This window comes from Brassica napus, chromosome A1, assembly GCF_020379485.1.
Source record: "Brassica napus cultivar Da-Ae chromosome A1, Da-Ae, whole genome shotgun sequence".
Taxonomy (NCBI): Eukaryota; Viridiplantae; Streptophyta; class Magnoliopsida; order Brassicales; family Brassicaceae; genus Brassica; species Brassica napus.
The window spans coordinates 8,035,549-8,063,068 of NC_063434.1; the positions used below are offsets into that span (position 1 = coordinate 8,035,549).

Sequence of the window (27,520 nt, forward strand, 5' to 3'; positions counted from 1 at the left end):
ATTTATTTGTCATTCATTGCAAGGGGTAACTGAGAATAAAGGATATTACTTTCAGTGAACAAGAAACTAGGTCTTTGAGGATTATCAAAAGCACAGCCTGGGTGTCACTATAAGGGAAACCGTAAGGTTCATGGAAGTAAGAAGGAATATCTAATCGAAAGGGCTAAAAAAAGAGGGAGTAGAGGAATAAAATATAGCTGTTCCAATGGCAGACATGAGATTGTGATCTTAAGAGAGATGTCCCTATGCTTGAGCGTCTTTAGTGGCCACGACTCATCTTAACTTTTGGCATTGACTTCTTCATCTGTCGTGCACGTTCTTTAGCCTCTTTCTTCCTTAGAGCCTCGGCGCTAAGCTTTGCCTCTGCCTCCTCCAATAGTTTCTTCTTCTCGGCTTTCTTTCTCTGCAATGCCTCTTGCCTCACATTCTCTAGTTCCTTGTATGCTTCCTGAGCCGCCTTTTGCCTTGCACCATCGGTTTTGTTCCGTGCCTGCATACACAAATTTTACTTTTTCAATCATGATGATAAAACTGCAAGTGATAATAAGTTTGCCACTATACCTGGGAGCTGAGCTTGTAGCGCCCAATTAAGTCAATGTAATACGGAATAAGGGCTACCAAGCGAACCATATCATCCATGTGTTTAGCATCAGGTAAGGCGAACTTGAAAAGCAGCATCTTCCTGTGTTTGCCAGGAAGTTGGTCCGAAAAATGCATTGAGATGAAATACTTTCCAAACTTTTCAAACGACTTGTCACCAAAAACCTACAGAACCCAGTTGCATCACCCAAATTTGATTAGTATGTATAACAGATGATTTGAGGAGATACGCAAGCCATACATTAACAAGCAAAGATCAACAATCTAAGTCCACATCAACAGAGGAGAAATTGAAATATATATCCTATATATACAACAAGGAAACGTTAGCCATACAACAGTAATAGACTAACAGCATTGGTCATTCATACTTGCTACACTATGATAAGTGATCAAAGATCCGAGATAAACACAGAAAGAGAGAGGAACATCATATACACTAAAACTACTTCACTCTTATAGCATTCCGAACTCAGGTAACGATCTGCCTTCAACATATCACTATCATCAGGCCTAAATATATCCTAACAAAAGGAACCTAAGGAATTTTGCTGTACATCACAAGTCTAGACCCTGTATCTCTCTATAACTGGACAGAGAGACAAACCCGATTCGATTCACACCAAAAAAAAGTGATGTATGGTTCGCAACTCACAGAAAGTCTCTGTCTTTCTATCAGAAGCACACCACAAAAAGACAGAACCTTAAGTGACAAAGTTACCAATGTGGCAAGAGCAAAGTTCCTATGAATGTTCATGTTCATCATTGTCAACCCTCAAACAATAAGAACACACAAAGAGATTCAGCATTCTAACCTGATCAAGCACAACATCAGTAATCATATCCCCAGCAACCTCCTTAGACTCAGAGATCACAGCCAACTCCTCCGCCACCCACTTCCTCCCACCAGGAGCCGCCACCACCCCTCCAAACCTCTGCAGATCCCTCAGCTCCTTATGCATCATCTTCGCCATCTTCTTCCTCGCCATCGCAAACACAACATGATCCATCGCCTCCTCGTTCATATACACCTCGAAACTAATCTCATCTTTACAAGGCACCACGCAATTATAAAGCCTCGAGATCAAATCATGTCTACTCTTAAGCTCCATCGTCGCCAACAACCCGTGGCAAAACCTCCTCCCGCTCGCGTAGAACTTGAACACGTTCGTGGCCTCTTTAAGCAGCAGGGGAGAGCCCTCCCCTTCGCCGACTCCGAGAAAGCTGAAGTTTTTCTCGAAGATTGTGTCTTTGAGACCGAACTTGGTGGCCCAGGATAACGCGAGGTTCTCGTTCTCGCGTTTGCCGGTGAAGTAGTTGATCAAGTAAGCGATCAAGATCGATACGGAGACGATCTCCACCGTGTAGGAAGATATCTTCTTCTTCGTCGGAGTGGTGTCAAGGTCGGGACTTTCTGAAGCGGGCGATGGATCTGGAGTTAGTTGATCGGGAGGAGATGGGGTGATCGGAGATTCGTTCTCGGGCAAGCCCTCGAACTCGTCTTCGTCCCAGAAATCGAAGGAAGTTGAAGAGGGCTTCTTGGGAGGTGTCTGGGTAGGAGACGGGTCCGATTTGGAATCGGGTTCGGGGGAGGGATCCGGATCCGGGACTGTTGACTGAGACTGGGTTATGAGGGGAGGAGGGAGGGAGTGGTGAAGGTCAGTGGAGTCTTCTGAGAACTCGTCGTCTTCGGCATCGAAGCCTTCGAAGTGAGAAGAAGCGAGGGCGTGGTGGTGGAGGAAGAGGAGAGCGATGAGGGCGATTGAGAGGAAGGAGAGGGGGAGATTCATTTTGGGATCCGTAGAGAAAAAAACTCAACTCCGAGAAAAAATAGGCTAACACTTGTGAAATAGCTGAAAAAAAAAATGAGTTAAGAGTCGTGCTTGCCTGCTTCTTCACTAGATCTTTATTTCTTTCCAGAAAAAAAAATTAAAAGATATATCTAAGAAATTCAGAAAAATGAATATAAAAGTTGAGAAATCTATATCTCAGAAGTGTTGACAAATATTATAAATGTGCAATGATCTCTTACAAAGACTCTTAAAAGATTTAAGATTTTACTTTGATCAGTTTTTGACTCGTAGTAGTACATAAACACTATTCCACAAGTGCAGACTTATAGAATTTTTCAAGTAGCACAGAAGTTGTTGTCCATTCCATAAAGATCAACAGTTCTTGTTTTGTAGGGACACAACACACGAGACCAACTATGGGAAATTGGGCTGTATAAACAAGCATAATACAACACAATAAAGCATAAGCAAGTAACCATACAAAGGTAAACAGGAAATTTAAGGAAATGACAATTTGCAGCCTAAGCAAAAATAAGGTTAGCATGTAAAAATTACTATGCTCTGCCTTATGTTTTAGAACCAGGTTCAAGATAACTCTATCAGATATCATTTGAGTATTTTCCAACACTTTCCATGCATAATCGTTTTAGGTTCTTAGTGTAGAAACTCTAGAAGATAAGAAAATCGTAGTTACTATGCATTTTTGTAACAGCAATTTAAACATAACCAATAAAGGGACTTTGTGTCCGTATGGACAAAATAAGACAATTAACTTCGCGCATTATGTGCAAGATTGTATGCCTTTGTATTCTAATTCCTGGGAACATACTGTAGTACCGAAGCTCTCTTAAAACCTTTGGACTCGTAGTTACTGTACATCATAATTAGTTTTTGTGAATATCTTCTCATGCAAGCGTATATTTACGCTACAAAAATGCTATTTATCTATGAGAGATACAATTATTTCATTCATCTCCCTGCTCTCATCAATCTAGCTTTTTGTAATGTATGTTTCATTTTTTTACAAAAAGAATTTACTTTTAAAGAAATAAAAATTATGATTCGGATAACCAAATCGGTGATGCAGAAAACACCATAATTAAAATTTGACTTCGATCGCCACGTACAAGCATGTTTGTCATAGCATTTTTTTTGTTCTTGGTATATTTTAAATTGTAAAGTTAGTGAATAATGAAATTCCTTCGTATAAAGAGTGAAAACCTGATAGTCTTTACGCGTATACACCATCTTCACCAATTCATATTTAATTTGTGCCTCTGAATTTATCAGCCATAACTTGCAAATTTACATCTTCACAACACTTGTGCTTCTTTCAATTCATATGTGGTTTTCCTTTCTGTTTTAACATTTTCCTCATACTTCAAGAAAAGAAGAATAATTCGTTTGAACTGATTCATAGTTTAAACTATTTTATCCACGATGGTCTATGATACAGGCTATTTTAACCTATTAAAAAGTTGGTCTCACTTTCGATCAAAATTCGTTATCATCTTTGTTCGAATGCAACGTAACGAGAAGCTTTGTTAAAGAAAAAAAAAAAAGCTTTGTAAAAGAGAAACTATTTACGTCGGAGTTATACAGATTCCATTCAAATCATGTGTTAACTGTATACTCTAATTATACTTCTTGGCTATGAGAAAATTAATAGCTTACTATTTTTGATCAAATGAAAAACTACTTAGTGAATAGTGATCTATAATTCTATAGTCATTGTTTCGTTGCCTCTTAAAAAATTTCAAATATTTGCAGCGTTTAAGAGTAGCAAAAATAGTAATAACAATCACAATCAAATGTTATGCAGCGTATATAGCAAAAACACACTAATCATTTTATTAAATGTGAACTTCTTATGCAGCATATGTATAAATCGAATATTAATTACAAACAAAGTTTTCAAACGCGGCTTAGCTGCGGTTGTGTGTGTTCATGTTTTGCAATAGTTTAGGCAGTTGAAAAGGACTAATTGAATGTTCAAAAAAAAAGAAGACGAATTGCATGAGGAATATAATGAAACCACTTTTAATGGCCATGTTTCAAGACTATGGACCCTCTTTTCATTGTTAGATTTGTTTATAACAAAAACAAACTAAATATATTTTGACAATTTCTAGCTTAATTATTGGTATTTTTAAAAACGTGCAGCCGTCTACGTTTATATATATAATATGTAAAGATTACGACTAGTTTATTGACACGAAAGGAAATTCACGAGGAAGAAGAAATATAGTATACTAGTTTGACTTGGATGCTATATATGCCATACAACATGAGCTAGGGGATTTTGGATCTCAAAAACCTACAACCAATCAAATGGCTTCTCTGGACCACATTCTCTGTCTTCTTTCTCTTCTCTTCATCTCTTCCTTGCACGTTTTGCCTGCTTCAGCCACACCACACAAACTAAAAAACGCCATTACCATCCGAGAAGTCAACCGCAGAGGACCTTATATCGGTCTCGTGACGGTCTTTGAGACGGAAGAAAATGCTTTCCTGGGAAGTGTAGACTTCAGACCCGATCCTGCTCATCCGTTCTTGGATCTCTCTGGTATATATATGTGTGCTTAGCTTAATAACTGCCACTTCTTGAATATATATCTTTTCACGTTTTATATGGTGATCGAGTCTTTTGTTACCAGTCAATGGAAGCAAGTCACTTTGAGATATGTGTAAAATGTAAATATGTTTTCTGATTTTGTGAGAAAAATGAAATGATTGCAGGAAGACGTTTTAGGATAGGGAAGATTCATGGAAAGAAGGTTGTTTATGTCAGATGTGGGATAGGAATGGTGAGTAACCACCAACTATAGTCAATAGTTACAATTTTAAAAAGGTTCTTTCGTTGTTTTTTTTTTTTTTTCCCAAATTGATGTTTTTTTTTATTGAATAAAACCGGCCCAAGGCCCAAATACAAGAACAAAAGGCAAGAAGCCCAAAGCAAACGGGCTACAAATGTCAACACTTAATAAAGGCCTGCGGCCCACACCAGTCAGACCCGAACGACGCCGGCCGGAGAAGCGCATCAAGGAAGCAGGTTGCAGAGACACGTGGAAGCATCTAAACCCTCGGAACGACACGCGTCGCAACCCGCCTCGACCTGATCTTCTCCGCCTCGAAACGCCTCCAGGGCCACCTCACCACACCTTGGTTACGCCGGATCTCGAAAACCCGCAACACACAGCCTTCATCTCCGATGATCCCCCAGCGAAAGCTTAATCGGACATACCGCGCTTTCCTCAGGACCACCACCTCTTCTCTCGAAAGTAAATCACGACCTCACTAACCTCTCTTGTCGGCGATGAACCACGGAGAGGTTTATCTTCTTCAAAGAACTCAACCGATGTGTCTCCTTTCTCCCCGAGCCGACAAGAACAAAAAACAAACCAACCTTTCACCTCTAAACACCCAATGTTCCTACGGGTTCCAAGCCGGCAACGTAGAGCTACAGTAGCCTCCACCCTCCGGAAACTATACGGCGACGGCAGAGCTATGCAAGCCTCCCCTTCCCGGAAAACTGAACCGGCGGCGACGGAGCAAAGAAAGTCTCCACCTCCCGGAGAAAACTGAGGACGATGGAGCTATGAGAGTCTCCTCCTCCCGGAATCGCACCTTGATCTTAAAAACGAGCCGTCTCTCCACCGCAGAAACTCCTTCCCACCGTCGCGTCTTAACTCCAAAACAGACAAACCGCCATGCACCATGGATTAGGTCGCAGCCAGAGCTCAGACAAGGCGAGGGTAGAAGGGATACGAAGGAGAGATACCAGAAATGCTATAAAACCTGACGGACTCTGGGTCCGGCGACGGCACGCGCGCGCACGCGCCGGCCGTACGCCGGGACCAACTAGATCTGCTTTCTCTCTCTTGCTTTCTCTCTCTTGCTTTCTCTCTCTTTCTCTCTCTCAATGTTCTTTCGTTGTTTTTTTTTTCTTACATTTTTTGCCAACTGTTATTTTCTGACTAAATAGGCTGGCTAATATTTTCTGTCTCTATAACAGAAAATATTATAGTTATTTAACTACTCCAATAATTATTTTTGACAAAAGATAGTTTTTAATAAACAGTTGTCAATATAGGTACAACTAATAAATATTAAATTTTATCAATGATCATATATTAAAAAGGGTAGGATATCATGGAATATCACATATTGGATCCAGATTTATAAAAACATGTGTGGCTTTATTAAAATGTCTGAAAAATAACAATTAGTATAATATTGTTAAAAAGTAGAATATATAAAAAATCACAAAATATAAGGAACTGTTTTTTATTAAAAAATTTAAAAATCAAATATTTGCTTCACACCGATCCGAAAAATTTAATATCCGGATATTTACAAATTTGGAGCTGATTTTGGATCAAGTCTTATATTCTGGATACTAATTGTACCCCTAATATTTAGTAATATATTCATAGTGGCATATTAGTCTATTTAATTTATTTATAGTTCATGTGAATGATTAAATCTGACACTTTTATGAAACACATATAGTTTATGTTATTAAGAAAAAAATGTGCAGGTAAACGCAGCAGCAGCAACACAACAATTGATAGATGTGTTCAATATGAAAGGGATTGTGCATTTTGGGATTGCTGGAAATACAAACAACTCAATGTCCATAGGAGACGTGAGCATTCCTAAGCAAATCACCAATGCTGGCATGTGGGATTGGCTGGTAAATACATAGTAGTTTGATATTTGATGACATATAATTAATTGCTTCTCTTCATATGTATTAACTTTTAACTCATGATTTGGTTGAGTAAAACAGAATCCAGACAAAGCAGAGGGAAGTGAGTATGCAGCATACTTAGATTTTGGGAAGTATACTGTTCCACAAGGGGATGGCAGCGACAGTATGTTAGGGAGTATTGGATACAGTTACGAGGAACTATATTCAGTCAGTATTGGTCACAAAAATTCACCTAAGAAAGTATTTTGGATCAATACAACTCAAGAGTGGCTTCAACTTGCAGCTGGTCTAGAGGTTGTTAAAAATGATATATTGATTAAGGCAAAAGAATGGTTCCAGTATTTAACCTAGGTTGTTATTTATTATTTGGATATGGATGCAGAAGATGGAGCTGTTGCAATGTGTGAATGCAACTTTGTGTCTTCCAGAGAAACCAAAACTGGTTGTTGGATTAAAAGCAGCCACTGCTAATACATTTGTGGATAATGCAGCCTACAGAGACTTCTTATATGATACTTTTGGTGTTTCCTCCTCAGACATGGAGAGTTCTGCAGTGGCTATGGTAATTTATTCACATACACACACTTTTGAATCATTCATTTTTAACTAATAGTTTCTCATGTTGTTTTTTGTTTCTGTTTTGATTTTATTTTTAACTAGACGTGCGTGTCAAATGGTTATCCCGTGATTGTAATAAGGGGATTGTCTGATTTAGCTGGAGCACAGACAGGAGATAATGCTGTCCGGAAGTTTGGATCTTTGGCGGCCACTAACACTGCTAGAGCTGTTCTAGAGTTCATCAAGAAGCTGCCACCAAACTACAACCTTAATTCCTACGCGTAGCCCTATTTATCAAAATGAGTGATTTAATCTGTAATTCTATCAAATAAGTGTTCACTATTCAGCTTTTCTTAAGTCAAAAACAATTAATCTCAGCGTTGCAAAAACATTTTTATTTATTAAAGAGTGTCACTATTGGTACATGTCTCTAAGTTAATATCAACCAACTGATCACCTTCTAGAGGGTCAGATCTGATGCCTCAATCTTGATAACAATTATAACATGTGATTGCAAACTACAGGGACTGGGGGTGATACACACTTACGTCAGCGTTGAGGCCATACCATCAACATTAGGAAATTTTCAACTAGAGTAGTCCTTCACAATATATATTTATATATATGTATTTCAAAACCTTGAAAAATTCATGAAATAGATATAAATATAATTTTTGTTCACAGTAAAATATTCAGTTTGATAAATCGTTAAAAAAGCTAAGAAAAAAATTGTGTTGTATATAACATAAAAGAACCAAATTGTTATGATCAAATATAAAAATACGAATATATATCAGTTAATAAAGTATATAATTATATAATACATTTATATATTGAAGTATGGGCGTTAATGTGAAAAAAAAACACAAAACTATGTAAATAAATGTTTTGTTTATAAAATTTAATATATATTTCTAGATCCAAAGTTTTCACTATATGGATATGAAAAATTCATGAGGGGATTTTAAATCCAATCTTCGATTCCGGAGAACAATTTGACCATTAATATCAAACAACTTTTTTTGACCAATAACATTTAGCAACTTATTCATGCTATATATGCTTCGTACACATGAGCCAGGCTTTTAATATGGATAACAAAGCCACCAATCAAATGGCGACACTGGACCACATTCTTCGTCCTCTTCCTCTGCTCTTCATCATCTTCGTCATCTCATCCTTACACGTTTTGCCTGCGTCAGCCACATCTTCAGACAAACTAAAAACCGCCACTACCATCCGTAAAGTAAACCGCAAAGGACCTTACGTAGGTCTCGTGACGGTCATTGAGACAGAAGAAGATGCTTTCTTGGCCAGTGTCGAATTCAGACCCGATCCTAATCACCCGTTCATTGATCTCTCTGGTATCTACTTAGCTTAATATTTTCCACTTGAACTGGTTTCTTTTTCAGGCTTTATGTGGTTGACAGATTCTTTTGTTTCGGGTCAATGGAAGCAAGTCCCTTTGAGATGAAAATGTGAATAAGTTTTTGACTGTGTGACACAAATGAAATGATTGCAGGTAGACGTTTTCGGATAGGAAAGATTCATGGAAAGAAGGTTATGTATGTCAGATGTGGGAGAGGAATGGTGAGTCACTATTAGTCTAGTACAGTAAAAAAGAGTTTCTTTTGTTACTGAACTTGTCTTTCTTAAAAGAGGAAGCCTTTGATTGTTACTACTTTCAGAAAGTTTTTGGCTTTCGATTTAAATTTTTTGGATTTTAATAATCTTAAAATAAAAATAATTCCAGACAGAAGGTGGAATTGGAATGTATGACCATTAAAAATAAACAAGAAAAATGTCCTATGATAGCATTTTTTTTAGTTTTTATCTCAAAAATAATCCGCAATAAAGAAGATAACCAAAATAAATTTTATTAAAAAGAAAAAAAAAATACATTTTTATCCTAGGGTTAACTAATCTAGATTTAGAGTTTATAGTTAAGGAGTGGAGTTTTAGGGATAAGATTTCAAATTTTTAAAAATAAAGAATAAATATTAAAATTTTAAAATAAAAAAGGTACTATTTTGGTCACTCTTTTTTTAGGGTTATTTTTGTTAAATTTTTTTGAAAAAATGTTATTTGAGAGACCATCTAACATATATGGTTAATATTGGTGTTCAAAAAATATATAGGTTTGATATTTACGGCTAGAGATATATAATACATTTTTTGCCAAAAAAAAACTATACTTATTTCATCATTTTTTTTCTCTTGCTTTTAGCCATGTGATAGTTAACAGAAAGTTTTGAGTGATTGGTACGTTTACGAGATGTGACCTGATAAGCAATATTATAAAATTTCATCTAGTTTTCGGTTCAATCTAGCACCACCAAACTGATCAATTTTGGCATTTAATATTTATGTAACTTTTCAATTGTATCAGCGATTTATATTAAATTATACTCTTTGTGTTTCACAAATATATATTTTTTATGTTTTCACACATATTAAAAAATTAAATCACTAAAATAAATGTATCATTTTCTGTAATTTTTAATTTTTAATAATTTTTAATCAATAATAATTCAATAAAATCAATTAATTTTCTTGAAGAACCCATCATTTTCATAAAAGATATATATATATATATATATATTTGTCATCTCATAAAAAATAATATAAAAAATCTATTTTTGTGAACAAATTTTTTTAAAAACATCTGCCTTAACGAAATGGAGAGAGTATTAAATTTTACCGAACGAACCCAAACGGAAGGACCTAAAATCCGAAGAACAGACTAGCCAATACAAAATCTAACACATACCATTTTTATTTTTTGACATAGATATTATAAGTTATAAGAAAAATCTGCAGGTGAACGCCGCAGCAGCAACGCAACAAATGATAGACGTGTTCGATGTGAAAGGGATTGTGCATTTTGGGATTGCAGGAAATATAAACAACTCAATGTCCATAGGAGACGTTAGCATTCCTAATCAAATCACCAATGCTGGCTTGTGGGATTGGCTGGTATATAAAAATAAACTAGTTTTATATTGATATAAAATCAATAGCTTCTTCTTCACATATATTATTGTATAATGGTTGCGTTCGAGTGAAACAGAATCCAGACAAAGCAGAAGGAAGTGACAATGAAGCGTACTTAGATATTGGGAACTATAATGTTCCACAAAGTGATGGCAACAACAATATGTTAGGGAGTCTTAGATACGGTCACGAGCAACTGTATTCAGTCAATGGTCACATCAGTTCACCTCAGAACGTGTTTTGGATCAATACAACTCAAGAGTGGCTTCATCTTGCAGCTGATCTAGAGGTTTGTTTAAGAATGATATATTGATTAGAAAACAAGAACGGTTCCAGTGTTAATTTCAGTTCCTTCTTGATTATGGTTGCAGAAGATGGAGCTGTTGCAGTGTGTGAATGCAAGTTTGTGTCTTCCAGAGAAACCAAAACTTGTTGTCGGACTAAAGGCAGCAACTGCTAATATATTTGTGGATAATGCGGTTTACAGAGACTTCTTATACGATACTTTTGAGGTTTCCTCCTCAGACATGGAGAGTTCTGCAGTGGCTATGGTAGTGTAATATATTCAGCGTTTATAGATTTACTGTTTGAATCATTCATTTTGAAGTAATAGTTTCTCATTTTGTTTGTTTTCTGCTTTGAAATTTATCAGACGTGCGTGTCGAATGGGTATCCAGTAATTGTGATAAGGGGGTTATCAGATTTAGCTGGAGCACAAACAGGAACCAATGCTATTCGAAAGTTTGGATCTTTGGCTGCCGCTAACACTGCAAGAGCTGTTCTAGAGTTCATCAAGAAGCTACCGTCAAACTACAACGTTAACTCCTAAGTGTAGCCATTTTATCATAATCAGTGATTTAATAATCTGTAATTCTCTTATATCAAATATAAGTATTCACTGTTGTTTAAGGTGAGTTTGGTCTCGGGTGAAGTAAACAATACTAGAAATGGGTCGAACAGAGGCGTTTATTAGATTTCGACATGATGTTACAAAGGTGGAGAAAGTAAAAGCAAGCCGGAGCTCGTGAGAGCTTAAACCGGAAAAGTACAAATAGCAGAGAGATGATTGTACGGATGATAAACCCTAATCTCGCCGCTAAGTTTGTGTAGCTAAGTGTCGATGCCTTTCTCCTTTGCTTTCCTCTCCTTTTATACTCTGTTCGATTACCTTAACCTAATCTCCTTTTACCGATTGGGCCTTGTCGGCCCTTCGGGCCTGACTAGGAGATGCTCGCTCTGAGCCGCTTAGTCGATCGGTCCCGCTCCGTTTGCTCTCCGCTTCGACTAACAGCATTTCCTGGCTAAGCCGATACCTCGAGAATCGGCTTCCGAGCCGAGGCCGACTCGATCTGCTGGATTGGGCCCTTTGTTCGATGGGCTTTGTGGATGGATTAAATCCATCCCCAACAACTGTTCAGCTTCTTCTTACAAAGCAAATACTTATTAATCTCAGCGTTACTAGAATATCACCTTCTAGAGAGGTCAATCCCAAAATCTTGATCAGGTTCAAAGATTAGATAATCTGAATGCGATGCAGACTTAACTCAATCTTGATTCAACAAGTGTGACTAAACGGATGTATATAAACTTACAAGGAAGAGCAAAGTTGTTACAATTAGGTTTTGACATTTCTCTTTGAACAATTCTCATCATCATTATCAGAGCTCCGGTTCTCATCATCATCATCATCGTCATCGGAGGGAGGAGAAGGATCGAGACGCGCAGCGTCTATAGCCCACTGTATCAGCTTCTCAACTTCATCATCTTCTCCTAATTCATCAGCCTCATCTCCCATTTCACCCGGACGAAGAACTGACGGCGGAACAGAGGAGGAAGACGATGAGGAGGAGGGAAGAGTACTCTTCAGAGCGGCGAATCTGAGCATGAGATCGTCCGGCGTTTCTTCAGCATCCTTCGATTTCGTCGGAGAAATCGACCGCCGTTTCTGCTCCGTCGTCTTCTTCTTCTGCTGCTGCTGCGAAGGTTTAGATCTGAGGGCGAGGAATCTAGAGTGAAGACCCGGATCGAGGTAATCAGGTCTGGAGCGTGATGCATGAGAATCGACGGAGAGCTTGAGAATCATCTCGTCTTGAGCCGCTTGGAGCAACTGTTCAACTTCATCGTCTTCATCCTTGCCTCTCCTCATCCTTCTCCTTCCATCAAAATTTGTTTTTTTGGTTTGACTTTATAGGATGCAGAGATTAGGCTTTGGTGTTCGGATACCCGTTTGGGTTCGGATCGGGTTTTTTAGATTCGGTTCTATTTTGTAACACCTCATGTGTCCCATTCTAGTAAATTTACAAGTACAAATCGGATTCGGATATAACACTTTTGTTTCGGATCGGTTCGGATATGTCCGAAGTAACCATATATCATTAAGATTCGGATTACATCGGATCGGTTTGGGTATATCCAAAGTAAAATCTAAAATTTAAAAGTAAAACATAAAAAATATATCATTCTGTGTATATAATGGAATATTTAAGGTGTTTATTTAAATTTTCAATACTTATTATTAGATATCATATCAAAATAAATATGAAATTGAATATTTGAAGTACATATTTATGTTTCAAATATTTATATTATATATTAATTTAGACATTCGGATCAGTTTCTGTGGATATTTTTTCGGGTTTTCGGGTTTTTCGGGTTTTTGGGTTACCCGTTCGGGTTCGGTTAATAACACTTCAGGTTCAGATATGTTTTGTAACACCCTATAAAATTTATTGAGGTATTTTTTACATTTCAGATCAGGTACGGATCAGGTGTTTTGGTTCGGATTCGGTTCGGATTTCGGATTTCGGATTTTATGCCTGGCCTTAATAGAGATTATAATTCCGGTTTAATAATAACCGGTTCGATTTCGTGGACCGACACGGACCTAAGAGCAAGAGCATTAGAGGTTCAAGAGGGAGGTTCACACGTTTTACGAGAAAAAAAAAATATTAAAAAAAGCAAAAGTGATGAACTCACCCCTTCTCACCTCTTCTGCATGATACCCTCTCTCCTAAAGTTCATCACTGTAGCGCGGGCCCCACGACACGTGGCGGCCCGCGATTGGTCAATTTTTTTTTTTTTTTAAAAAAAAAAAAAAAATCAAAATGAAAAAAAGAAAAACTTTAATAATAAAAAATTAAGAAGGTGAACCCCAAAGGAGGGTTCACTGATGCTCATGCTCTAACTTGCGGGGATGTCGTTCCCCACGCGGGTTAGATTCCAAAATTCCGTGTGATGAGATTTAATCTTAACCGTTCGTTAGAAAATTCTGGTGGGAGTATTGTTTTGTAGCCGTCGATTTCAACCAACAATTACCAACTAATCAGGTAAGTGAGCAACCTGATTTTTTTTTTTGCTGAAAGCCCCATCGACATTTTTGGTTCTTTCCATGTGCGTTAAATTAAAAAAAGGATTTGGTATATATTGGTCAAATGTGAACCACGAACGAGAGAGAGACACACACACACAGCTCTATAAAAAGACAGAGAAACCAAACACAACACAAACTGTGATTTAATTATTATTTTTGCGTAAAAGAAATGGGAAGCGAAGGGACGATTGTGAGGAAGCCAAGGTTTCTATGTCTCCATGGGTTCCGCACGAGCGGAGAGATAATGAAGATACAGCTCCACAAGTGGCCTCAATCTGTTCTCGACAGACTCGATCTCGTGTTTCTCGACGCGCCTTTCCCTTGTCAGGGCAAATCTGATGTCGAAGGCATCTTCGATCCTCCTTATTACGAGTGGTTCCAGTTTAACAAGGTCTCTTGTCCTTTATTCACTATGAGTAATTTTACTTTAATTTTTTGGGAAAGGGCTTTTAAGATTCGTGTAATTGAAAGTTGGAAACTAATTTAATTTCAGGAATTCAACGAGTATACGAATTTCGAGAAATGCTTGGAGTATTTAGAGGATCGTATGATCGAGCTTGGTCCCTTCGATGGTCTCATTGGCTTTTCTCAGGTACTCTAATTACAAAATTGCTTCATTTCTCATTTAACAGTTTCTTATATAAGATCTAATAATATATCTCTATGTTAATTTTGCAGGGTGCAATATTGTCTGGAGGATTACCAGGACTGCAAGCTAAGGTACGTCAGTAGTGTTGCTTTTGCGTTGGGAAATCACATTACATTATCTTAGAATTTTTTTTCTGCAGGGAATAGCACTCCAGAAAGTACCAAAGATCAAGTTTATCATCATTATTGGAGGAGCTATGTTCAAATCCACCAAGGTCGCCAAGGATGCGTATTCGTCTACCATGGACATTCCCTCCCTCCACTTTCTAGGTAATTTGATGACCTACTAAATTGTATATCTGGTTTGCAAATTTCAATGTGAAAAATGAGTTTTTTCTTTGCAGGAGAGACTGATTTTTTGAAACCTTACGGAACTGAGCTGATAGATTCCTTCAAGAATCCGGTGGTGGTCCATCATCCCAAGGGCCACACGGTCCCAAGGCTTGATGAGAAGAGCTTGGAGAAAGTTACTGCTTTCATCGACACCTTAAAGCATCTGCTGATGGAGGAAGAAGTCAAGATTGGTGAAGATCTTATAATGTAATGTATAACCAATACTTCTTGTAGACAAAAATAATCGTGAAATGGCTGTAAAATCATATTCTTGATTACACACAAATAATAAAAGTTTCATTCTTTGACTTCCACAAACAACCTCTTCTTCACTGACTCTTCACTCTTTCTTGGTATAAGACAAATCCCAAAACAGAGGGGAGCCAATCAAATCAAATGGTACAAACAATCATACAAACACACATTCTCTTCTAGTTCAGCTGCTGCTTTCTCTAAGCTTGTTGTCTTCATAAAATTGTTACAAACTTTGGAGCATCCTTCCTTGGGCCATCAAGGGACCGATACATGTACAACGTCTCCACATAATCTGCATTGTCGTCTTCGTCATCATCATCATCATCATCATCTGACCCAAACGCCTCCACCACCACACTAGGCAGAGTATGAGCAATGTCCCTGCAGGCTCCCCGGGACAACCTACACGACGACATCCAAACAAACCTCATGTCGTTATACCTATGCATCCCAGAGCGCAGTCCAACATCCCCAAAGGGACTGTCCCTGATCTCAAGCTTCTCTAGTTTAGGACATCCCTCGAGTATATATCTCAGACCCATGTCACTGTCCCCTGCAAAAGCTACAGATAGAGTACGGATCAGTTTTCCATACTCTCCTATAAGGCTAAAGGCTTGGTCCGTTAGTAATCCAGATACTGCAAGCCGGGTTAGCTTCTTGCAGTTTTTGACAATGGCGCCAAATCCATCGTCCATTGGCTTCCCTGTCACGTGGTCAGGCCTATGGCGACCCATTATGCAAAGCCTAAAGACCGTAAGCTGGGGACAGTTCTCAGACATGGCTGTCACAGCTACATTAGTCATCCGCTGGCAGAAGTAGAGAATAGACTCAAGTTTCTTACAACCTTCTGAAATTGCTTGGAGGCCTAATCCCGAGACAGGACCTTCGCTGTCTTCACTAGGATCAAAAGGGAAAATCCTAAGCTCACGAAGCTCCTTGCATGTTTCAGCTAATGCCTGTAGTCCTTCATCGCATATCGAGTCAAGAGCCTGCATTATAAAAGGTTATAAAATACACATGTAACTCAAATACAATGAGCTTACCTACAACACATTTAACAGAAACCAATGCAATTAGGCTGGGGGGTTAGGATAATTCGGTTTTTGGTGAGTTTGGTTCAACATAACTCTTGACGAATTAACCCGAAATAAACTTGGGTTCGGTTTTCGATTAGTTCGGTTTTTGAAAATCCTACTGAAATTTTGATTTCATTTATATTTTGGTTTAATTTTGTTAAAATTTCGGATTAGTTTGGTTAATTTCAGTTAAATTTAGTTAGTTTGGTTATTTCGGTTAAAATATGGTTAGTTCGGTTAGGGGTTTTTGGTATAGTTTGGTTATATATATATTTTTTTGGTTTTTTTGTAAACAAAACCGAAGTAACCAATTGCCGAACCAAACCAAAAATTGAACTTTTTAAAACAAACCTACCGAATCAAACCAAACTAACCAAAAATTTTGGGTCACCAGATTTGGATCGGTTCAAAATCCCAGCCCTAAACGCAGTAGTAATAGATACAAGAAGTTTACATACCCAAAAGACTCTGATATTGTGACAGTTGCGTATGATGGGCTTGAACACATCAGGAGAAATATTAGCATAACTGAAGTTAAGAGAGGTGAGATTAGCACAAACTGGAGATATAGCCGGGAGGTACTCCGCCGTCAACTCCCTGAACCCTGATAGACAAACCAATGATCTACAAGCACGAAATGCAGATGCATAATCCGGTTCTTGTTCACCCTGAGCCCCATCGTGTGTACTACTACTGAATGAGCCCGTTCCAAGACTCGTTAACTGCGGCGCTCGAACCATTAGCGTATGCAGCTCTTCAAGTGAAACAAACCTGTTGGTTCTAAGCTTCCTCAAGCACGGTGACCTCACCACAAGCCCCTCCAAGGCCTTGAAGTTGATAGGGGACTCTACACAGTCGAAAGACAAAGACTCCAGATGAGTTTCACCTTCTGGAAAGCAAGAGATCCAGTCCACCTCGTCGTCGGTCACTTCAGACTCGATCAGATCAAGAACTTTAAGCTGTCTGAAACAAATTAAGTTCATTAAAGATCCAAAACTTTTCAATCTAAACAAGATCTAGAGAGTTTACCTGCACTTGTTAGCAACAACAGCAACACCACTAGTTCCAAACCCTTCACAGCAAAGCAAGACAAGCTCCTTGAACCCAGGGAACGACACAGCGAGAAGCGCTAAGTCATCGTCACTTACAAACATCCGTTTCAAACTAACCTTCTCGAGCCAAGGGTAAGCCTTCGCCGTGGCAGCAACCCAAGGCGCGAACTGAGCTCCCCAGTCAGGAGGCATGAGGTTGAAATCAGCAAACCGGGGCTTCCCTTTGAGGAACAGCGACCTAACGCGCGTGAAGCGGCGAGTGAGGCGCGCGGGAGAGAGGGAGTAGCAGTTGCCGATGAAGACCTCGAATCGGGTCTGAGCTTCGACGTGGTGCCACGATCTGGAGACTAGCGAGACGGCGTTGCGGTCGCGTCTTGTGGTGAGGAACTTGAGCACGTTTTCGAGAACGTTCTCGAGGACGTGGGATGGACACGGCGGCGAAGAAGAAGAGGACTTAGGTGGATCCAGCTTGAGATGTCGCTCAACATCATTGGCCATCTCCGAGAGATCTTCTTCTTCTGCCATTTAAGTAAAATTATCAAAAACAAGAATCTTCCAACTTTTTTCTTTCAAGAAGTATGAGTTTCTTCTTGTCCTGATCCAGAACTCGGATTCAGATAAAGAGCAGACAGGAAGGTAAAAAGAAGCTTTGTCTTGGAGTTTGGTCTCTCTCTTTCTTTCTCCACTTCACCTCCATTATTTGTGAGACTGTTTCTTCTCCATTAAAGAAAAAAGGAAACTTTAATATTTTGTAGCTTACTTTTAGTTTTACCAACCCTATAGTTGATGATATTAGGCTCGACAAGGGTAAATATTTTCTACTTTTAAAGATGCGTCTTTTTTCTAAGACGTGACATGTAATTTGTGTCTGGACATAATTAGAAGAATTTAACTATTTTTTTTGTAGGATTTCATTCACCTAATAACATTATTTACATTTACAGGCTTTTTTTTTCCTTTCTAGGCATGATTGTTAAATGGCTTTTAGCCGAAATAATTAAGAGGTATGATTGCTAATGCTGATGCATTAAATATGGAATTTTCAAGTTTTTTTTTTGTAGAAAGATATTATGAAAGTTGTAAATTTTCATTAGTGGTAATGTTTTTTTTATATAAATCATTAATCTTTTAAAGAAAATAACCAAAATAACGTGATATATCTAATTTATTGTTTGAACCTTTTTTTTAATGCAGGTTATATATTGAGTTGAAGTAGAAACTGCAAACAAAGTTTGTCAAAGGCAACCCATAGAGGTAATGCCTGACATCAGAATTAAAGAACACGGACAGAGAAATAAACGGTAACAGGAATTGAACTACATATCAATAGACCCTAAACCCAACTACTAAAATTCCGAAACAACACTTCTTGACTCCAGGCGGTTGAGAAAGTAAAATATTATTCTCAACTGTGACTGAAAGAGGTGTTATTGCCTGTAAGAAATTTTTTTTTGACCAACAAACACATTCATTAAGAAAAGGAGGGTTGCAGAGACAGTATAGTAAAGGATAAGTTGGTAGAGATAAGATTGTAGTGAAACTTATTAATGATCTTTTGATTTTATGTTCATCGTAAAGTTCATTCAACCTTTGAAATTGTATGAGATCGAGAGTTCAATTCATTCTCGACATAAATCAAAAGAGAAAGACAAAATGATAGAACAAGAAATTTGTATCTAATACTTGAAGACTTGGCAGTGCTTTGATCTAAATAAGCAAATGGTTTTTGACAAAGGTAGTAAGAGTTGAAAAAGGTTCTGGCTTTCTGATTGGGCCTGCTATATGTCATAGTATGGCCCATAATAACAAGAAGCAAAAGAATCCAAGATCAAAGGTAAATTTGGGGGTTTAGTTGTTGATCTCAATTAGATGGGGTTGAAGATATGCTTTTTACATAAGGCCGACTTTCATAAATTTCAAGTACGCTTCTTAAATTTTTCAAAAGGCAGTTGTCTTCTTTAAATTTTTTCAAAAGGCAGTTGTTGAAATATGGAACTTTTCAAATAAGCTTCCAAAACTCCCTTTTTCATAATAGCATTGCTACAAAAATAGGTCCATAAAGGAGGACACATTCGTAAATTTACCACCAAAAAATCAATCATAGAAAACTACAAACAGGTGTAGTAGTAGACTAGTAGTGGTATTAATTATTTCTAAATCTAAAGAGAGTCGTATTTAGTGTGAAAATCTGGTATACAATGTTGACCCCAAAAAAGGATGATGCGATGAGGTAGGAACCAATAAAAAGAAGTAGTCGCCAAACACGTCTCCTCTCTTCTTGGTCAAAAAGTCCTCTCTTTCTGACTTCTCCTCATAGCCGGTGTTGCGGCCGGCGTGGATCACCCACGAAGGCACGCTTCAGCCATTTCAAATAAAAAGGTCTCTCCTTTTTTTTCTCAAAGTAAAAGACATTCCTATTATTGAATTAAAGCTTCTTAATTTATTAATTTCCATGTTTCTCCCTATCTATCTACTCTCTTGTGTATTTGTCGTCGTAATTTAATTCTAAAAAAATTCAAAAGGAATCATCTTTAAACACTACTCTCTCTCTCTCTCTCTCTCTCTCTCTCTCTCTCTCTACTACAACTTGAGAAATGCAGTGAAATTGATTTTGAGGGTTTTGGTAAGCAGAGATGGTGGTGGTAAGAAAAGTAGGAAAGTATGAGTTAGGCAGAACAATCGGGGAAGGCACCTTCGCCAAAGTCAAGTTCGCTCAGAACACTGAGACCGGCGAGAGCGTCGCCATGAAGATCGTCGATCGCAACACCATCCTCAAACGCAAGATGGTTGATCAGGTTCCTCTCTCTCTATCCTCTGTCTGAGATTTGATTATGTCTCTTGAGATTTTTAATTTTCAAAATTTGTAATCATCAGATTAAGAGGGAGATCTCGATCATGAAACTTGTTCGTCATCCTTGTGTTGTTCGTCTCTACGAGGTTAAAGTCTTTTTTCTTTTCCTCTGCTCTGTTACTGTAAAGTTTATATCTTTGTTGATTCTTTGCTGTTTTAGGTTCTAGCGAGCCGTACTAAGATTTACATCATCTTGGAGTATATTACTGGTGGTGAACTGTTTGATAAGATTGTGAGTTATCTCACCTCTCAACTCAAGTCACTTCAGGTGATGACTCTGGAGGAAGACGTTGTTTATCACTTTGTTTTATGTTGCAGGTTCGTAATGGACGTCTTAGTGAAGCTGAAGCTAGGAAGTACTTTCACCAGCTTATTGATGGAGTTGATTACTGTCATAGTAAAGGGGTTTACCACAGAGATCTAAAGGTGGTTTCTTTTTGCTGACTATCAACAATCTTTTCAAACGAAATCTGATTGTGTTGCTGTCAATTGCAGCCGGAGAATCTTCTGCTGGATTCTCAAGGAAATCTCAAGATATCTGATTTTGGACTCAGTGCATTACCAGAACAAGTAATGGGGGTTCCCAGTTTCAGGTTTTTGCTTTCAAGTTGAATTGTTATCAACTAATTATCTTCTCTTTGATATGAAGGGAGTTACCATCCTAAAGACAACGTGTGGAACTCCAAATTACGTTGCTCCTGAGGTAAATTATAATATCGTAATGTTTTGAAACATAGCTATGTTTTTTTTATCTTGTAGCTTACGTGAGCTTCTCTGTTTTGGGTTTAGGTTCTGAGTCATAAGGGTTATAATGGTGCTGTGGCAGATGTATGGTCCTGTGGGGTCATCCTTTATGTTCTTATGGCAGGATATCTTCCCTTTGATGAAATGGATCTCCCTACTCTATACAGTAAGGCATGGGCTCTACTATTGCTGCTCTGCGAATATTAATACTTCCTCTTGTAAAGTGTCTTGTCATGATCGAATTATTTTGTTCACTTCACTGTGTCAAACCTTATCAAGATCTTTCTCTGTAAATCTTACGTGTTGTGTGCTTGTTAGTGACCTCTGTACTATCTTTCTAATAAGGTTTCCTTTTCTTTCCACATTTTGCTTGCAGATCGACAATGCTGACTTCTCTTGCCCATCATATTTTGCCTTGGGAGCAAAGGCCTTGATCCGTAGAATTTTGGATCCAAATCCTGAAACTGTAAGTTTTTGATTCCAGAGCTTCTGTGTGTGTTTTTGAGATGTATTAGATATCTAGATTACTCTACAATAGTTGACCAATGATTTCATTCGTATCTACACTCGAATATACGCTTTCCATCACTATCCTGGATTGTTTGGAAGGTCTATACAATATGGATAACTTTCCAATTCAAAGCCTTGCATCACATAGTTCTCAAGTGAAGTTGTAGCCTTGCTCTCTCTATTATTTGCAGCGAATTACAATTGCTGAAATCAGGAAAGATGAATGGTTCGTAAAGGATTACACTCCTGTACAAGTTATTGATTACGAACATGTAAACCTGGATGATGTATATGCTGCTTTTGATGATCCGGAGGTAGGGTTTTCTCGGCACAGTTCTTTGTCCCCCCCATTTGTTTTGCTGGTTGGCATGTGTATATATAGTAAAGCATGTGTTTTAATGGTCTATGTGACACAATACGTTTTCACTTCAGGAACAAAAAGAAGCACAGGTTGGAACAGGAGACACGGGTCCTCTGACTCTAAATGCATTTGACCTTATTATTCTGTCTCAAGGCCTGAACCTTGCAACTCTTTTTGACCGTGGAAAGGTAACAATTCTGGGCATCATGACCCACTGTGTGCATTACTCTTCCTTGTTCAGTTATTCTTTAGCATTTCACTATGTTATGCAATGATTGCATTAATCTTTGAAGTCTGTCTATTGATAGGACTCCATGAAGCATCAGACAAGGTTCATCTCACACAAGCCAGCAAACGTGGTTCTTTCAAGCATGGAAGTTGTGTCGCAGTCCATGGGCTTCAAGACTCACATTCGCAACTACAAAGTAAGAAAGTAGAGTAAGAGTCTATTAAGCTTCTCATCTGTTGCATTTGCTTCATCAAGCACCTAACTGATGTCAACCTTATTTCACTTTTCAGATGAGAGTAGAAGGACTATCTGCAAATAAGTCGTCTCACTTCTCCGTCATTCTAGAAGTAAACTTCTCTAACACTTTACCTACTCTTACGTCACTCAAAACCAATCCTTGGTTTTTTTTTTTTGAACTTTGGTCTCTGCATGTCTCACTAATCATTTTGAAACCTGAAGGTCTTTAAAGTTGCACCAACATTTCTCATGGTAGACATCCAAAATGCAGCAGGAGATGCAGAAGAATACCTCAAGGTTAGTATCAGAAGAATGAAATCCATTAGGGTCACCTTGAGCTTTGTGTGACTCATTTTCAGAATAGTAAAAAACCAAGTTTGTTTATGCTTTGCAGTTCTACAAGACCTTTTGTGGTAAGCTGGATGACATCATCTGGAAGCCGCCAGATGCATCCGTGAGAAATCGAGTCACCAAGACCAAGAGTAAGAGACGTTGAATCCATGCCTTATGTAAAACAGAGCTCTGTGTGTGTGTGTGTGTGTTTAACTGCTTTAGTCTGAATGAATATGTACAAGCTTGTTGATTTGGGTTTAATTTATAAATACGTATAAAGATTGTGCATTGTTTGACAAAACTTCCGACAGTTTCTCCTGGTTTATGCCTGCTTCTTGGCTCTGCTTCTTATTTACTACAAAACTATGCACACATCTAAGTAGGCAAGTGAAAGCTTATTTACCACTTGTCCAATTACTTTTTTGATGAAAACGTTCAAGAAATCAGCCCAACGGCAAGTTAATGGCAAAATAATAATTTATTAACCTAGCATAGCAGCATTCAGAAGGTCATACTGCTGGTGGAAGTTGCCACATCCACTATTGTGAACTATCACCGTTTTGTGATGAAATATTACTGTGTTTTAGCTAAACTATATACTAGTCATTGTGCACTATATCTTTATCTTTTTTACTCCGGAAAATGTGGCGGATGATACTACTGAAACCGAGAAAGATGTTGCAGTGTCTCTAAGCTGTTTTTCTGTTATAGCAAACTGTTCTTGTGTTATAGTGAAACATTACCGTGTTATAGTGAACTGTTCAATCATGTTATAGTGAAACGAGAGGATATTTCACCTTTTGTTAAACCCTAAATCTCAATCTTTGTCATCTTCAGCAGTACAATACCTCTGTTTTATTACCCTCAATTTACCTCTCTTTTTTTTTTTGCAGAGTAGGTAATGTCATATTGTCTTTTGAGAAAAAAATATATTACCTAAAATTGTTTTTTAATAGGGAAATTGCATCCACTATACACAACAAAAACCAAAATTCATTAACTAACTAAAAACACCCCCTCTCTCCTACTTTCTCTTCCTATCTTTCTCTACTCTCTCTCTAAAAATCTAATTTCCTTTATTTTTTTGGTTATTTAGCAAATAAACCCTTTTTAATATCCCATAAAATTACTATTCTCCTAATTAACTTTTTTTTTTTGTTAGCCTTCAAAACTTCGAATTATTATGGGGTTGGTTTTCCCACTAGCATCCGCAAACGCATCTTTTCTCGTTGATATTGGTTGTCAGTGTTTTACAACAATCACACAAAATGCTATAAATCTCTTTACACCGCTCCAAACTTCTTAAAATCAAAAGTTGGTTCCAACTAGCGTTTACGGTTGCAAAAAGATAATATTTTTCTTATTTTTTGTAAAACATTATGTAAATATAAAAGTAAATAATTATAAATAAAATTTTATAAATACTAATATATATATATATATATATAAATTTTAATACTATGATTTTATAAATATAATTTTTATTTAATTATAGTAATGTAATTTATAAATATAATTTTATATTTATTGTAATAATATGATTTATAAATATATGATTTATGAATATAATTTTTATATTTATTATAAAGTTTTAAAATTATCATTTTTGTAATTAATTTTTCTGTCTATTAAATATTTTTTTATTAATTGATTTTTACATTTATGAGTAAACTAGTTAAAAATTAACCCGTAAACGCAATAAATTTTAGACATTGTATTAATCATATGAAATATTTAATAATGCTTAAAACTGTAACTACTAGATTCTGCGTCCGCAGCAGCTGCTGCGTTTGAAGTTAAACCAGTCGGACCCTCCGACCCTATATGGCCTCTGCATCTACGTTCCGATTCTTCCATAATATTATAGTACCACGACGATGAAATGATAACATATGCACGCAGACCACAATATATCAATGACAAATGAATTCTCAGAGCCTACACACTCGTTTCCCCACATAATTAGGTTCGATGACTACATTAAAAGCCTAACTGCCCCTAAAATTTTAGAGGCTATAAACTATTTAACAAGCTGTTTAATCAAATTTTGTTTAAAAAAATTAGAAACTCTCTTAATCCAACAGCCTGACCAAGAATTTTTTTATGATTTACAAAAAAATGTTTGAGTTCCAAATTCTAAAAAAAATTAATGTTAAAAGTTTACAATACATATTTTTAGTATAGTGTAAGTAAAACCTTTCATGACAGATCTTTAAAAAACAGTTAATGGTGGCGATAAAAACTGTCATATGTAAATCTTCGTAATACATGTAGAATTATAGACTGAAAAAATTACATTTGTTATATTTATTATAATAAAAACAATTTGAAAATTATACTTATGCATATTTATTATTAAAAATTTAGAGGGTATAGAACAATGTTTTGCTTGGTTATTCCTGGAATCAGCTCTTTTCAAAAACTGCTGTTCTCAACTATCAAAGACCAAATAGTATGTAGTTTCTTCTGCAAATCGAGAATCCTTTAAAAACCCACTGTCACGAATCAACCATCCCACATACTTCATAAAAGTCGTTCCCATTTATTGATGTATTGTTCACTTTGGCGTGAATAACGATATTCGTCGACCATGATATAGGATTGAAATTAAAATGCTGTTGCCTATTGGTTTTGACATTTTATTATTCCTTAATGTGAGAATAATATTTTGCATTTATTCACATAGGATTGAATCATTTTATTCGGCAACCCTGATATAAAATTAAAAGTGATTATTGGGTTTGACATTTTGGTATTCCTTTGATGTGAGAATAATTAACTTTAGCAAAATTGTTTTGACATTCGAATCAAATATTTCACTAAATAACTCACCGAGTTTTTGCAGGTACACATCAGATGCCAACCAAAGAAGTGGGAGTACTTTCTATTATTGTTTTGTTGGAAATTTTAAAATCCTTGATATAAATGTTTTTAGATTTGAAGCTATCATTTTATCAACTTCAATTAATTTAGCTTAATGGCCAATCCTCAATATGTTATTCGGCCTAGTACGACTACTTTCGAACTCCCAAGAATGAAAAAGTGGTTTAAAACCACTTTTCTAGAAAACACTGCTACATTCTATAATGGTATTATTGTGTATAAAAGTTTCTTTATATATAAAGATATATATATATATATATATATAAGTTTGGGTAATTGGATCTATTACAAAATAACCTTTCAAGATAGGCATGGACATTTTACCCGGATCCGAAGATCCGACCCGAAACCGACCAAAAAAATCCGGTTCAGGTAGGAATCGACCCGATCAAATTACCCTATCGGATCTTGTTGCAGAGGATCCGCGGATCTTGGACCCGACCCGACCCAAACCCAAAATCCGATGGGTACCCGAATTAATAATGCAAATTAAATAAAACGCATCAAGAAAGAATCGAAGACGGGTTATTTGTCTAGAGAACATGGGGGTCAAACACTAGGAGACAACGAATTGTTGTTGTATCTCGCATAGTTTAGTATATATACACATTTTAATATAATAAAAATACAAATTTTGAATAAATTTTGAATATTTTCGGATATATAAATATTTTCAAAGATTTTTTTTGTATTTTTAGGTCTTTTTAGATCGAACCCGAACCGAACCCGAACCGAATCCGAACCGATAAATTCTAATTACCCGAATGGGTCTAACTACCTAAGACCCGATCCGATCCGGATCCGACCCGATCCGAACCGACCCGAAACCAAAAATTTGAAATTACCCTATCGAGTCCTAAACTCTTAGATCCAAAAAATCAGGACCCGAAAGGACCCGATCCGAACTCGACCCGGGACCCAAATGCCCAAGCCTATTTCAAGAGATTAATATTGACGAGCAATCAATCTTGTGTTTTCTGGATAAGACCTTAAACATGATTTTATATCGTTTGTACACGCAAATGACAATTTAATCTTTCCAATAACCGAATGCAGAACCGATGAATATACGTTTTACTCCAAATTATTCTACTACTAATTTACCACTATCACCAGACTGGTCCCACTTAACTTTATATATTATATCCTGCCAACTAGAATAATACCAACGTATAAACCTAACTCAACGTCTAAGAGAGCCAAGACCATTAAGGTTTTAAGCTTAGCATAAGTTAGCTTTAGCTCGTCTAAAATGTTAAAAGTATCTGATGTAGATTTATTCTTAATTAAAAATGTTACTAGGATAAGACCCGCGCCTTGCGCGGGATTAAGTTATTATTTTTATTATATTTTGGAGAATGAAACAATAGTTTGGCTTCATTTGGATTACGGATGTTCAATCCGGATATTGGGTTGGTTTCGGTTCGGTTCGGTTTTTTCGGTATTTGGTTAGTAAAATATAACTACTATTCTAAATCCATATTTACTTTGACTTTAGTCTTTCACATACTTTTGAAAGATTTCAACTGGACGACTAAATTAATCAGCCAATCTTGTTGCTTTAAATCATTAGTGTTTATATATATATATATATATATATATATATATATATATATATATATATATATATATATATATATATATATATATATATTATTTAGTTTGAATATTTATTAAATAAAAATTCATATGCGTTATATTTTATGATCATTTGTAACTTATTATAACAAAAAAATAATCTATTAAAAACATGTCAAGTGGTCGTCGTCATTACATTTTTTTATAATTTTATGGCAACCTAAATTAAGTGGTCGTGGCTCTTTCAGCTTCACAAATCAAAAGTTGTTTAAGACTTAGGGTTGCGCAAAAAAGACCAGTGGAGTCTCTCACAACTTGTACTGTACAAGTTGGTCCATATAACAACATAAACATATAAGTATACAACCAAGTAGCTAATGCAACTTGATACTTCATGCTTC

At 36.8% G+C, this 27,520-nt stretch overlaps 7 protein-coding genes across 8 annotated transcripts; 4 read left to right on the plus strand and 3 right to left on the minus strand.

Moving 5' to 3' along the window:
- Positions 1–30: 30 nt before the first annotated feature.
- LOC106441927 (uncharacterized protein At5g49945-like) lies at positions 31–2,483 on the minus strand. Its single transcript, XM_013883675.3, has 3 exons — positions 1,416–2,483; positions 562–765; positions 31–490 (listed from the first exon to the last, which is right to left on the minus strand). Exons 1-3 carry the CDS (start codon positions 2,388–2,390, stop codon positions 260–262), a joined length of 1,410 nt encoding a protein of 469 aa, XP_013739129.2. The 5' UTR covers positions 2,391–2,483; the 3' UTR covers positions 31–259.
- A 2,092-nt stretch (positions 2,484–4,575) lies between these two features.
- LOC106441936 (bark storage protein A) lies at positions 4,576–8,090 on the plus strand. The gene is made up of 6 exons (XM_013883683.3): positions 4,576–4,959; positions 5,133–5,200; positions 6,934–7,089; positions 7,186–7,401; positions 7,490–7,669; positions 7,768–8,090. The coding sequence occupies exons 1-6, from the start codon at positions 4,725–4,727 to the stop codon at positions 7,948–7,950; spliced, it is 1,038 nt and encodes a 345-aa protein (XP_013739137.1). The 5' UTR covers positions 4,576–4,724; the 3' UTR covers positions 7,951–8,090.
- A 614-nt stretch (positions 8,091–8,704) lies between these two features.
- On the plus strand, positions 8,705–11,562 carry LOC106441932 (bark storage protein A). Its single transcript, XM_013883681.3, has 6 exons — positions 8,705–9,029; positions 9,188–9,255; positions 10,486–10,641; positions 10,736–10,948; positions 11,031–11,210; positions 11,312–11,562. Exons 1-6 carry the CDS (start codon positions 8,738–8,740, stop codon positions 11,486–11,488), a joined length of 1,086 nt encoding a protein of 361 aa, XP_013739135.2. The 5' UTR covers positions 8,705–8,737; the 3' UTR covers positions 11,489–11,562.
- Positions 11,563–12,155: 593 nt separating this feature from the next.
- On the minus strand, positions 12,156–12,855 carry LOC106441941 (histone-lysine N-methyltransferase SETD1B-like). The gene has a single exon (XM_013883689.3). It carries the CDS (start codon positions 12,803–12,805, stop codon positions 12,275–12,277), a length of 531 nt encoding a protein of 176 aa, XP_013739143.2. The 5' UTR covers positions 12,806–12,855; the 3' UTR covers positions 12,156–12,274.
- Positions 12,856–14,112: 1,257 nt separating this feature from the next.
- LOC106441959 (esterase CG5412) lies at positions 14,113–15,318 on the plus strand. Its single transcript, XM_013883706.3, has 5 exons — positions 14,113–14,420; positions 14,523–14,621; positions 14,708–14,749; positions 14,818–14,947; positions 15,022–15,318. Exons 1-5 carry the CDS (start codon positions 14,199–14,201, stop codon positions 15,219–15,221), a joined length of 693 nt encoding a protein of 230 aa, XP_013739160.2. The 5' UTR covers positions 14,113–14,198; the 3' UTR covers positions 15,222–15,318.
- LOC106441949 (F-box protein FBX14) lies at positions 15,252–18,138 on the minus strand. Its single transcript, XM_013883698.3, has 3 exons — positions 17,371–18,138; positions 16,800–17,304; positions 15,252–16,254 (listed from the first exon to the last, which is right to left on the minus strand). The coding sequence occupies exons 1-3, from the start codon at positions 17,916–17,918 to the stop codon at positions 15,478–15,480; spliced, it is 1,830 nt and encodes a 609-aa protein (XP_013739152.2). The 5' UTR covers positions 17,919–18,138; the 3' UTR covers positions 15,252–15,477.
- Positions 18,139–19,527: 1,389 nt separating this feature from the next.
- On the plus strand, positions 19,528–22,959 carry LOC106441969 (CBL-interacting serine/threonine-protein kinase 8). 2 transcript variants are annotated; one of them, XM_013883721.3, is made up of 15 exons: positions 19,528–19,772; positions 20,025–20,188; positions 20,268–20,330; positions 20,405–20,476; positions 20,563–20,670; positions 20,740–20,814; positions 20,894–20,947; positions 21,034–21,159; positions 21,365–21,454; positions 21,690–21,812; positions 21,931–22,047; positions 22,168–22,284; positions 22,379–22,435; positions 22,548–22,622; positions 22,720–22,959. In XM_013883721.3, the coding sequence occupies exons 2-15, from the start codon at positions 20,027–20,029 to the stop codon at positions 22,819–22,821; spliced, it is 1,341 nt and encodes a 446-aa protein (XP_013739175.1). In that variant the 5' UTR covers positions 19,528–19,772; positions 20,025–20,026; the 3' UTR covers positions 22,822–22,959. The 2 variants fall into 2 exon arrangements, with proteins under 2 accessions (XP_013739175.1, XP_013739169.1); XM_013883715.3 differs by having other exon boundaries at positions 19,720–20,188.
- The last annotated feature ends 4,561 nt before the right edge of the window (positions 22,960–27,520 follow it).

Excerpts from the sequence above, each read along its gene's own strand:
- LOC106441927 (XM_013883675.3), bottom strand. The coding sequence starts at position 2,390 with ATGAATCTCCCCCTCTCCTTCCTCTCAATCGCCCTCATCGCTCTCCTC. Across the intron at positions 766-1,415 it reads CTGATGTTGTGCTTGATCAG|GTTTTTGGTGACAAGTCGTT; the intron begins GTTAGAATGCTG and ends TGGGTTCTGTAG. Across the intron at positions 491-561 it reads GCTACAAGCTCAGCTCCCAG|GCACGGAACAAAACCGATGG; the intron begins GTATAGTGGCAA and ends TTGTGTATGCAG.
- LOC106441936 (XM_013883683.3), top strand. The coding sequence starts at position 4,725 with ATGGCTTCTCTGGACCACATTCTCTGTCTTCTTTCTCTTCTCTTCATC. Across the intron at positions 5,201-6,933 it reads TCAGATGTGGGATAGGAATG|GTAAACGCAGCAGCAGCAAC; the intron begins GTGAGTAACCAC and ends AAAAATGTGCAG. Across the intron at positions 7,402-7,489 it reads AACTTGCAGCTGGTCTAGAG|AAGATGGAGCTGTTGCAATG; the intron begins GTTGTTAAAAAT and ends ATATGGATGCAG.
- LOC106441932 (XM_013883681.3), top strand. The coding sequence starts at position 8,738 with ATGAGCCAGGCTTTTAATATGGATAACAAAGCCACCAATCAAATGGCG. Across the intron at positions 10,949-11,030 it reads ATCTTGCAGCTGATCTAGAG|AAGATGGAGCTGTTGCAGTG; the intron begins GTTTGTTTAAGA and ends TTATGGTTGCAG. Across the intron at positions 11,211-11,311 it reads AGAGTTCTGCAGTGGCTATG|ACGTGCGTGTCGAATGGGTA; the intron begins GTAGTGTAATAT and ends GAAATTTATCAG.
- LOC106441941 (XM_013883689.3), bottom strand. The coding sequence starts at position 12,805 with ATGAGGAGAGGCAAGGATGAAGACGATGAAGTTGAACAGTTGCTCCAA.
- LOC106441959 (XM_013883706.3), top strand. The coding sequence starts at position 14,199 with ATGGGAAGCGAAGGGACGATTGTGAGGAAGCCAAGGTTTCTATGTCTC. Across the intron at positions 14,622-14,707 it reads GTCTCATTGGCTTTTCTCAG|GGTGCAATATTGTCTGGAGG; the intron begins GTACTCTAATTA and ends TTAATTTTGCAG. Across the intron at positions 14,948-15,021 it reads TCCCTCCCTCCACTTTCTAG|GAGAGACTGATTTTTTGAAA; the intron begins GTAATTTGATGA and ends TTTTCTTTGCAG.
- LOC106441949 (XM_013883698.3), bottom strand. The coding sequence starts at position 17,918 with ATGGCAGAAGAAGAAGATCTCTCGGAGATGGCCAATGATGTTGAGCGA. Across the intron at positions 17,305-17,370 it reads GTTGTTGCTAACAAGTGCAG|ACAGCTTAAAGTTCTTGATC; the intron begins GTAAACTCTCTA and ends AATTTGTTTCAG. Across the intron at positions 16,255-16,799 it reads ACAATATCAGAGTCTTTTGG|GCTCTTGACTCGATATGCGA; the intron begins GTATGTAAACTT and ends TTTATAATGCAG.
- LOC106441969 (XM_013883721.3), top strand. The coding sequence starts at position 20,027 with ATGGTGGTGGTAAGAAAAGTAGGAAAGTATGAGTTAGGCAGAACAATC. Across the intron at positions 20,815-20,893 it reads TCAGTGCATTACCAGAACAA|GGAGTTACCATCCTAAAGAC; the intron begins GTAATGGGGGTT and ends TTTGATATGAAG. Across the intron at positions 22,285-22,378 it reads CTCACATTCGCAACTACAAA|ATGAGAGTAGAAGGACTATC; the intron begins GTAAGAAAGTAG and ends TTCACTTTTCAG.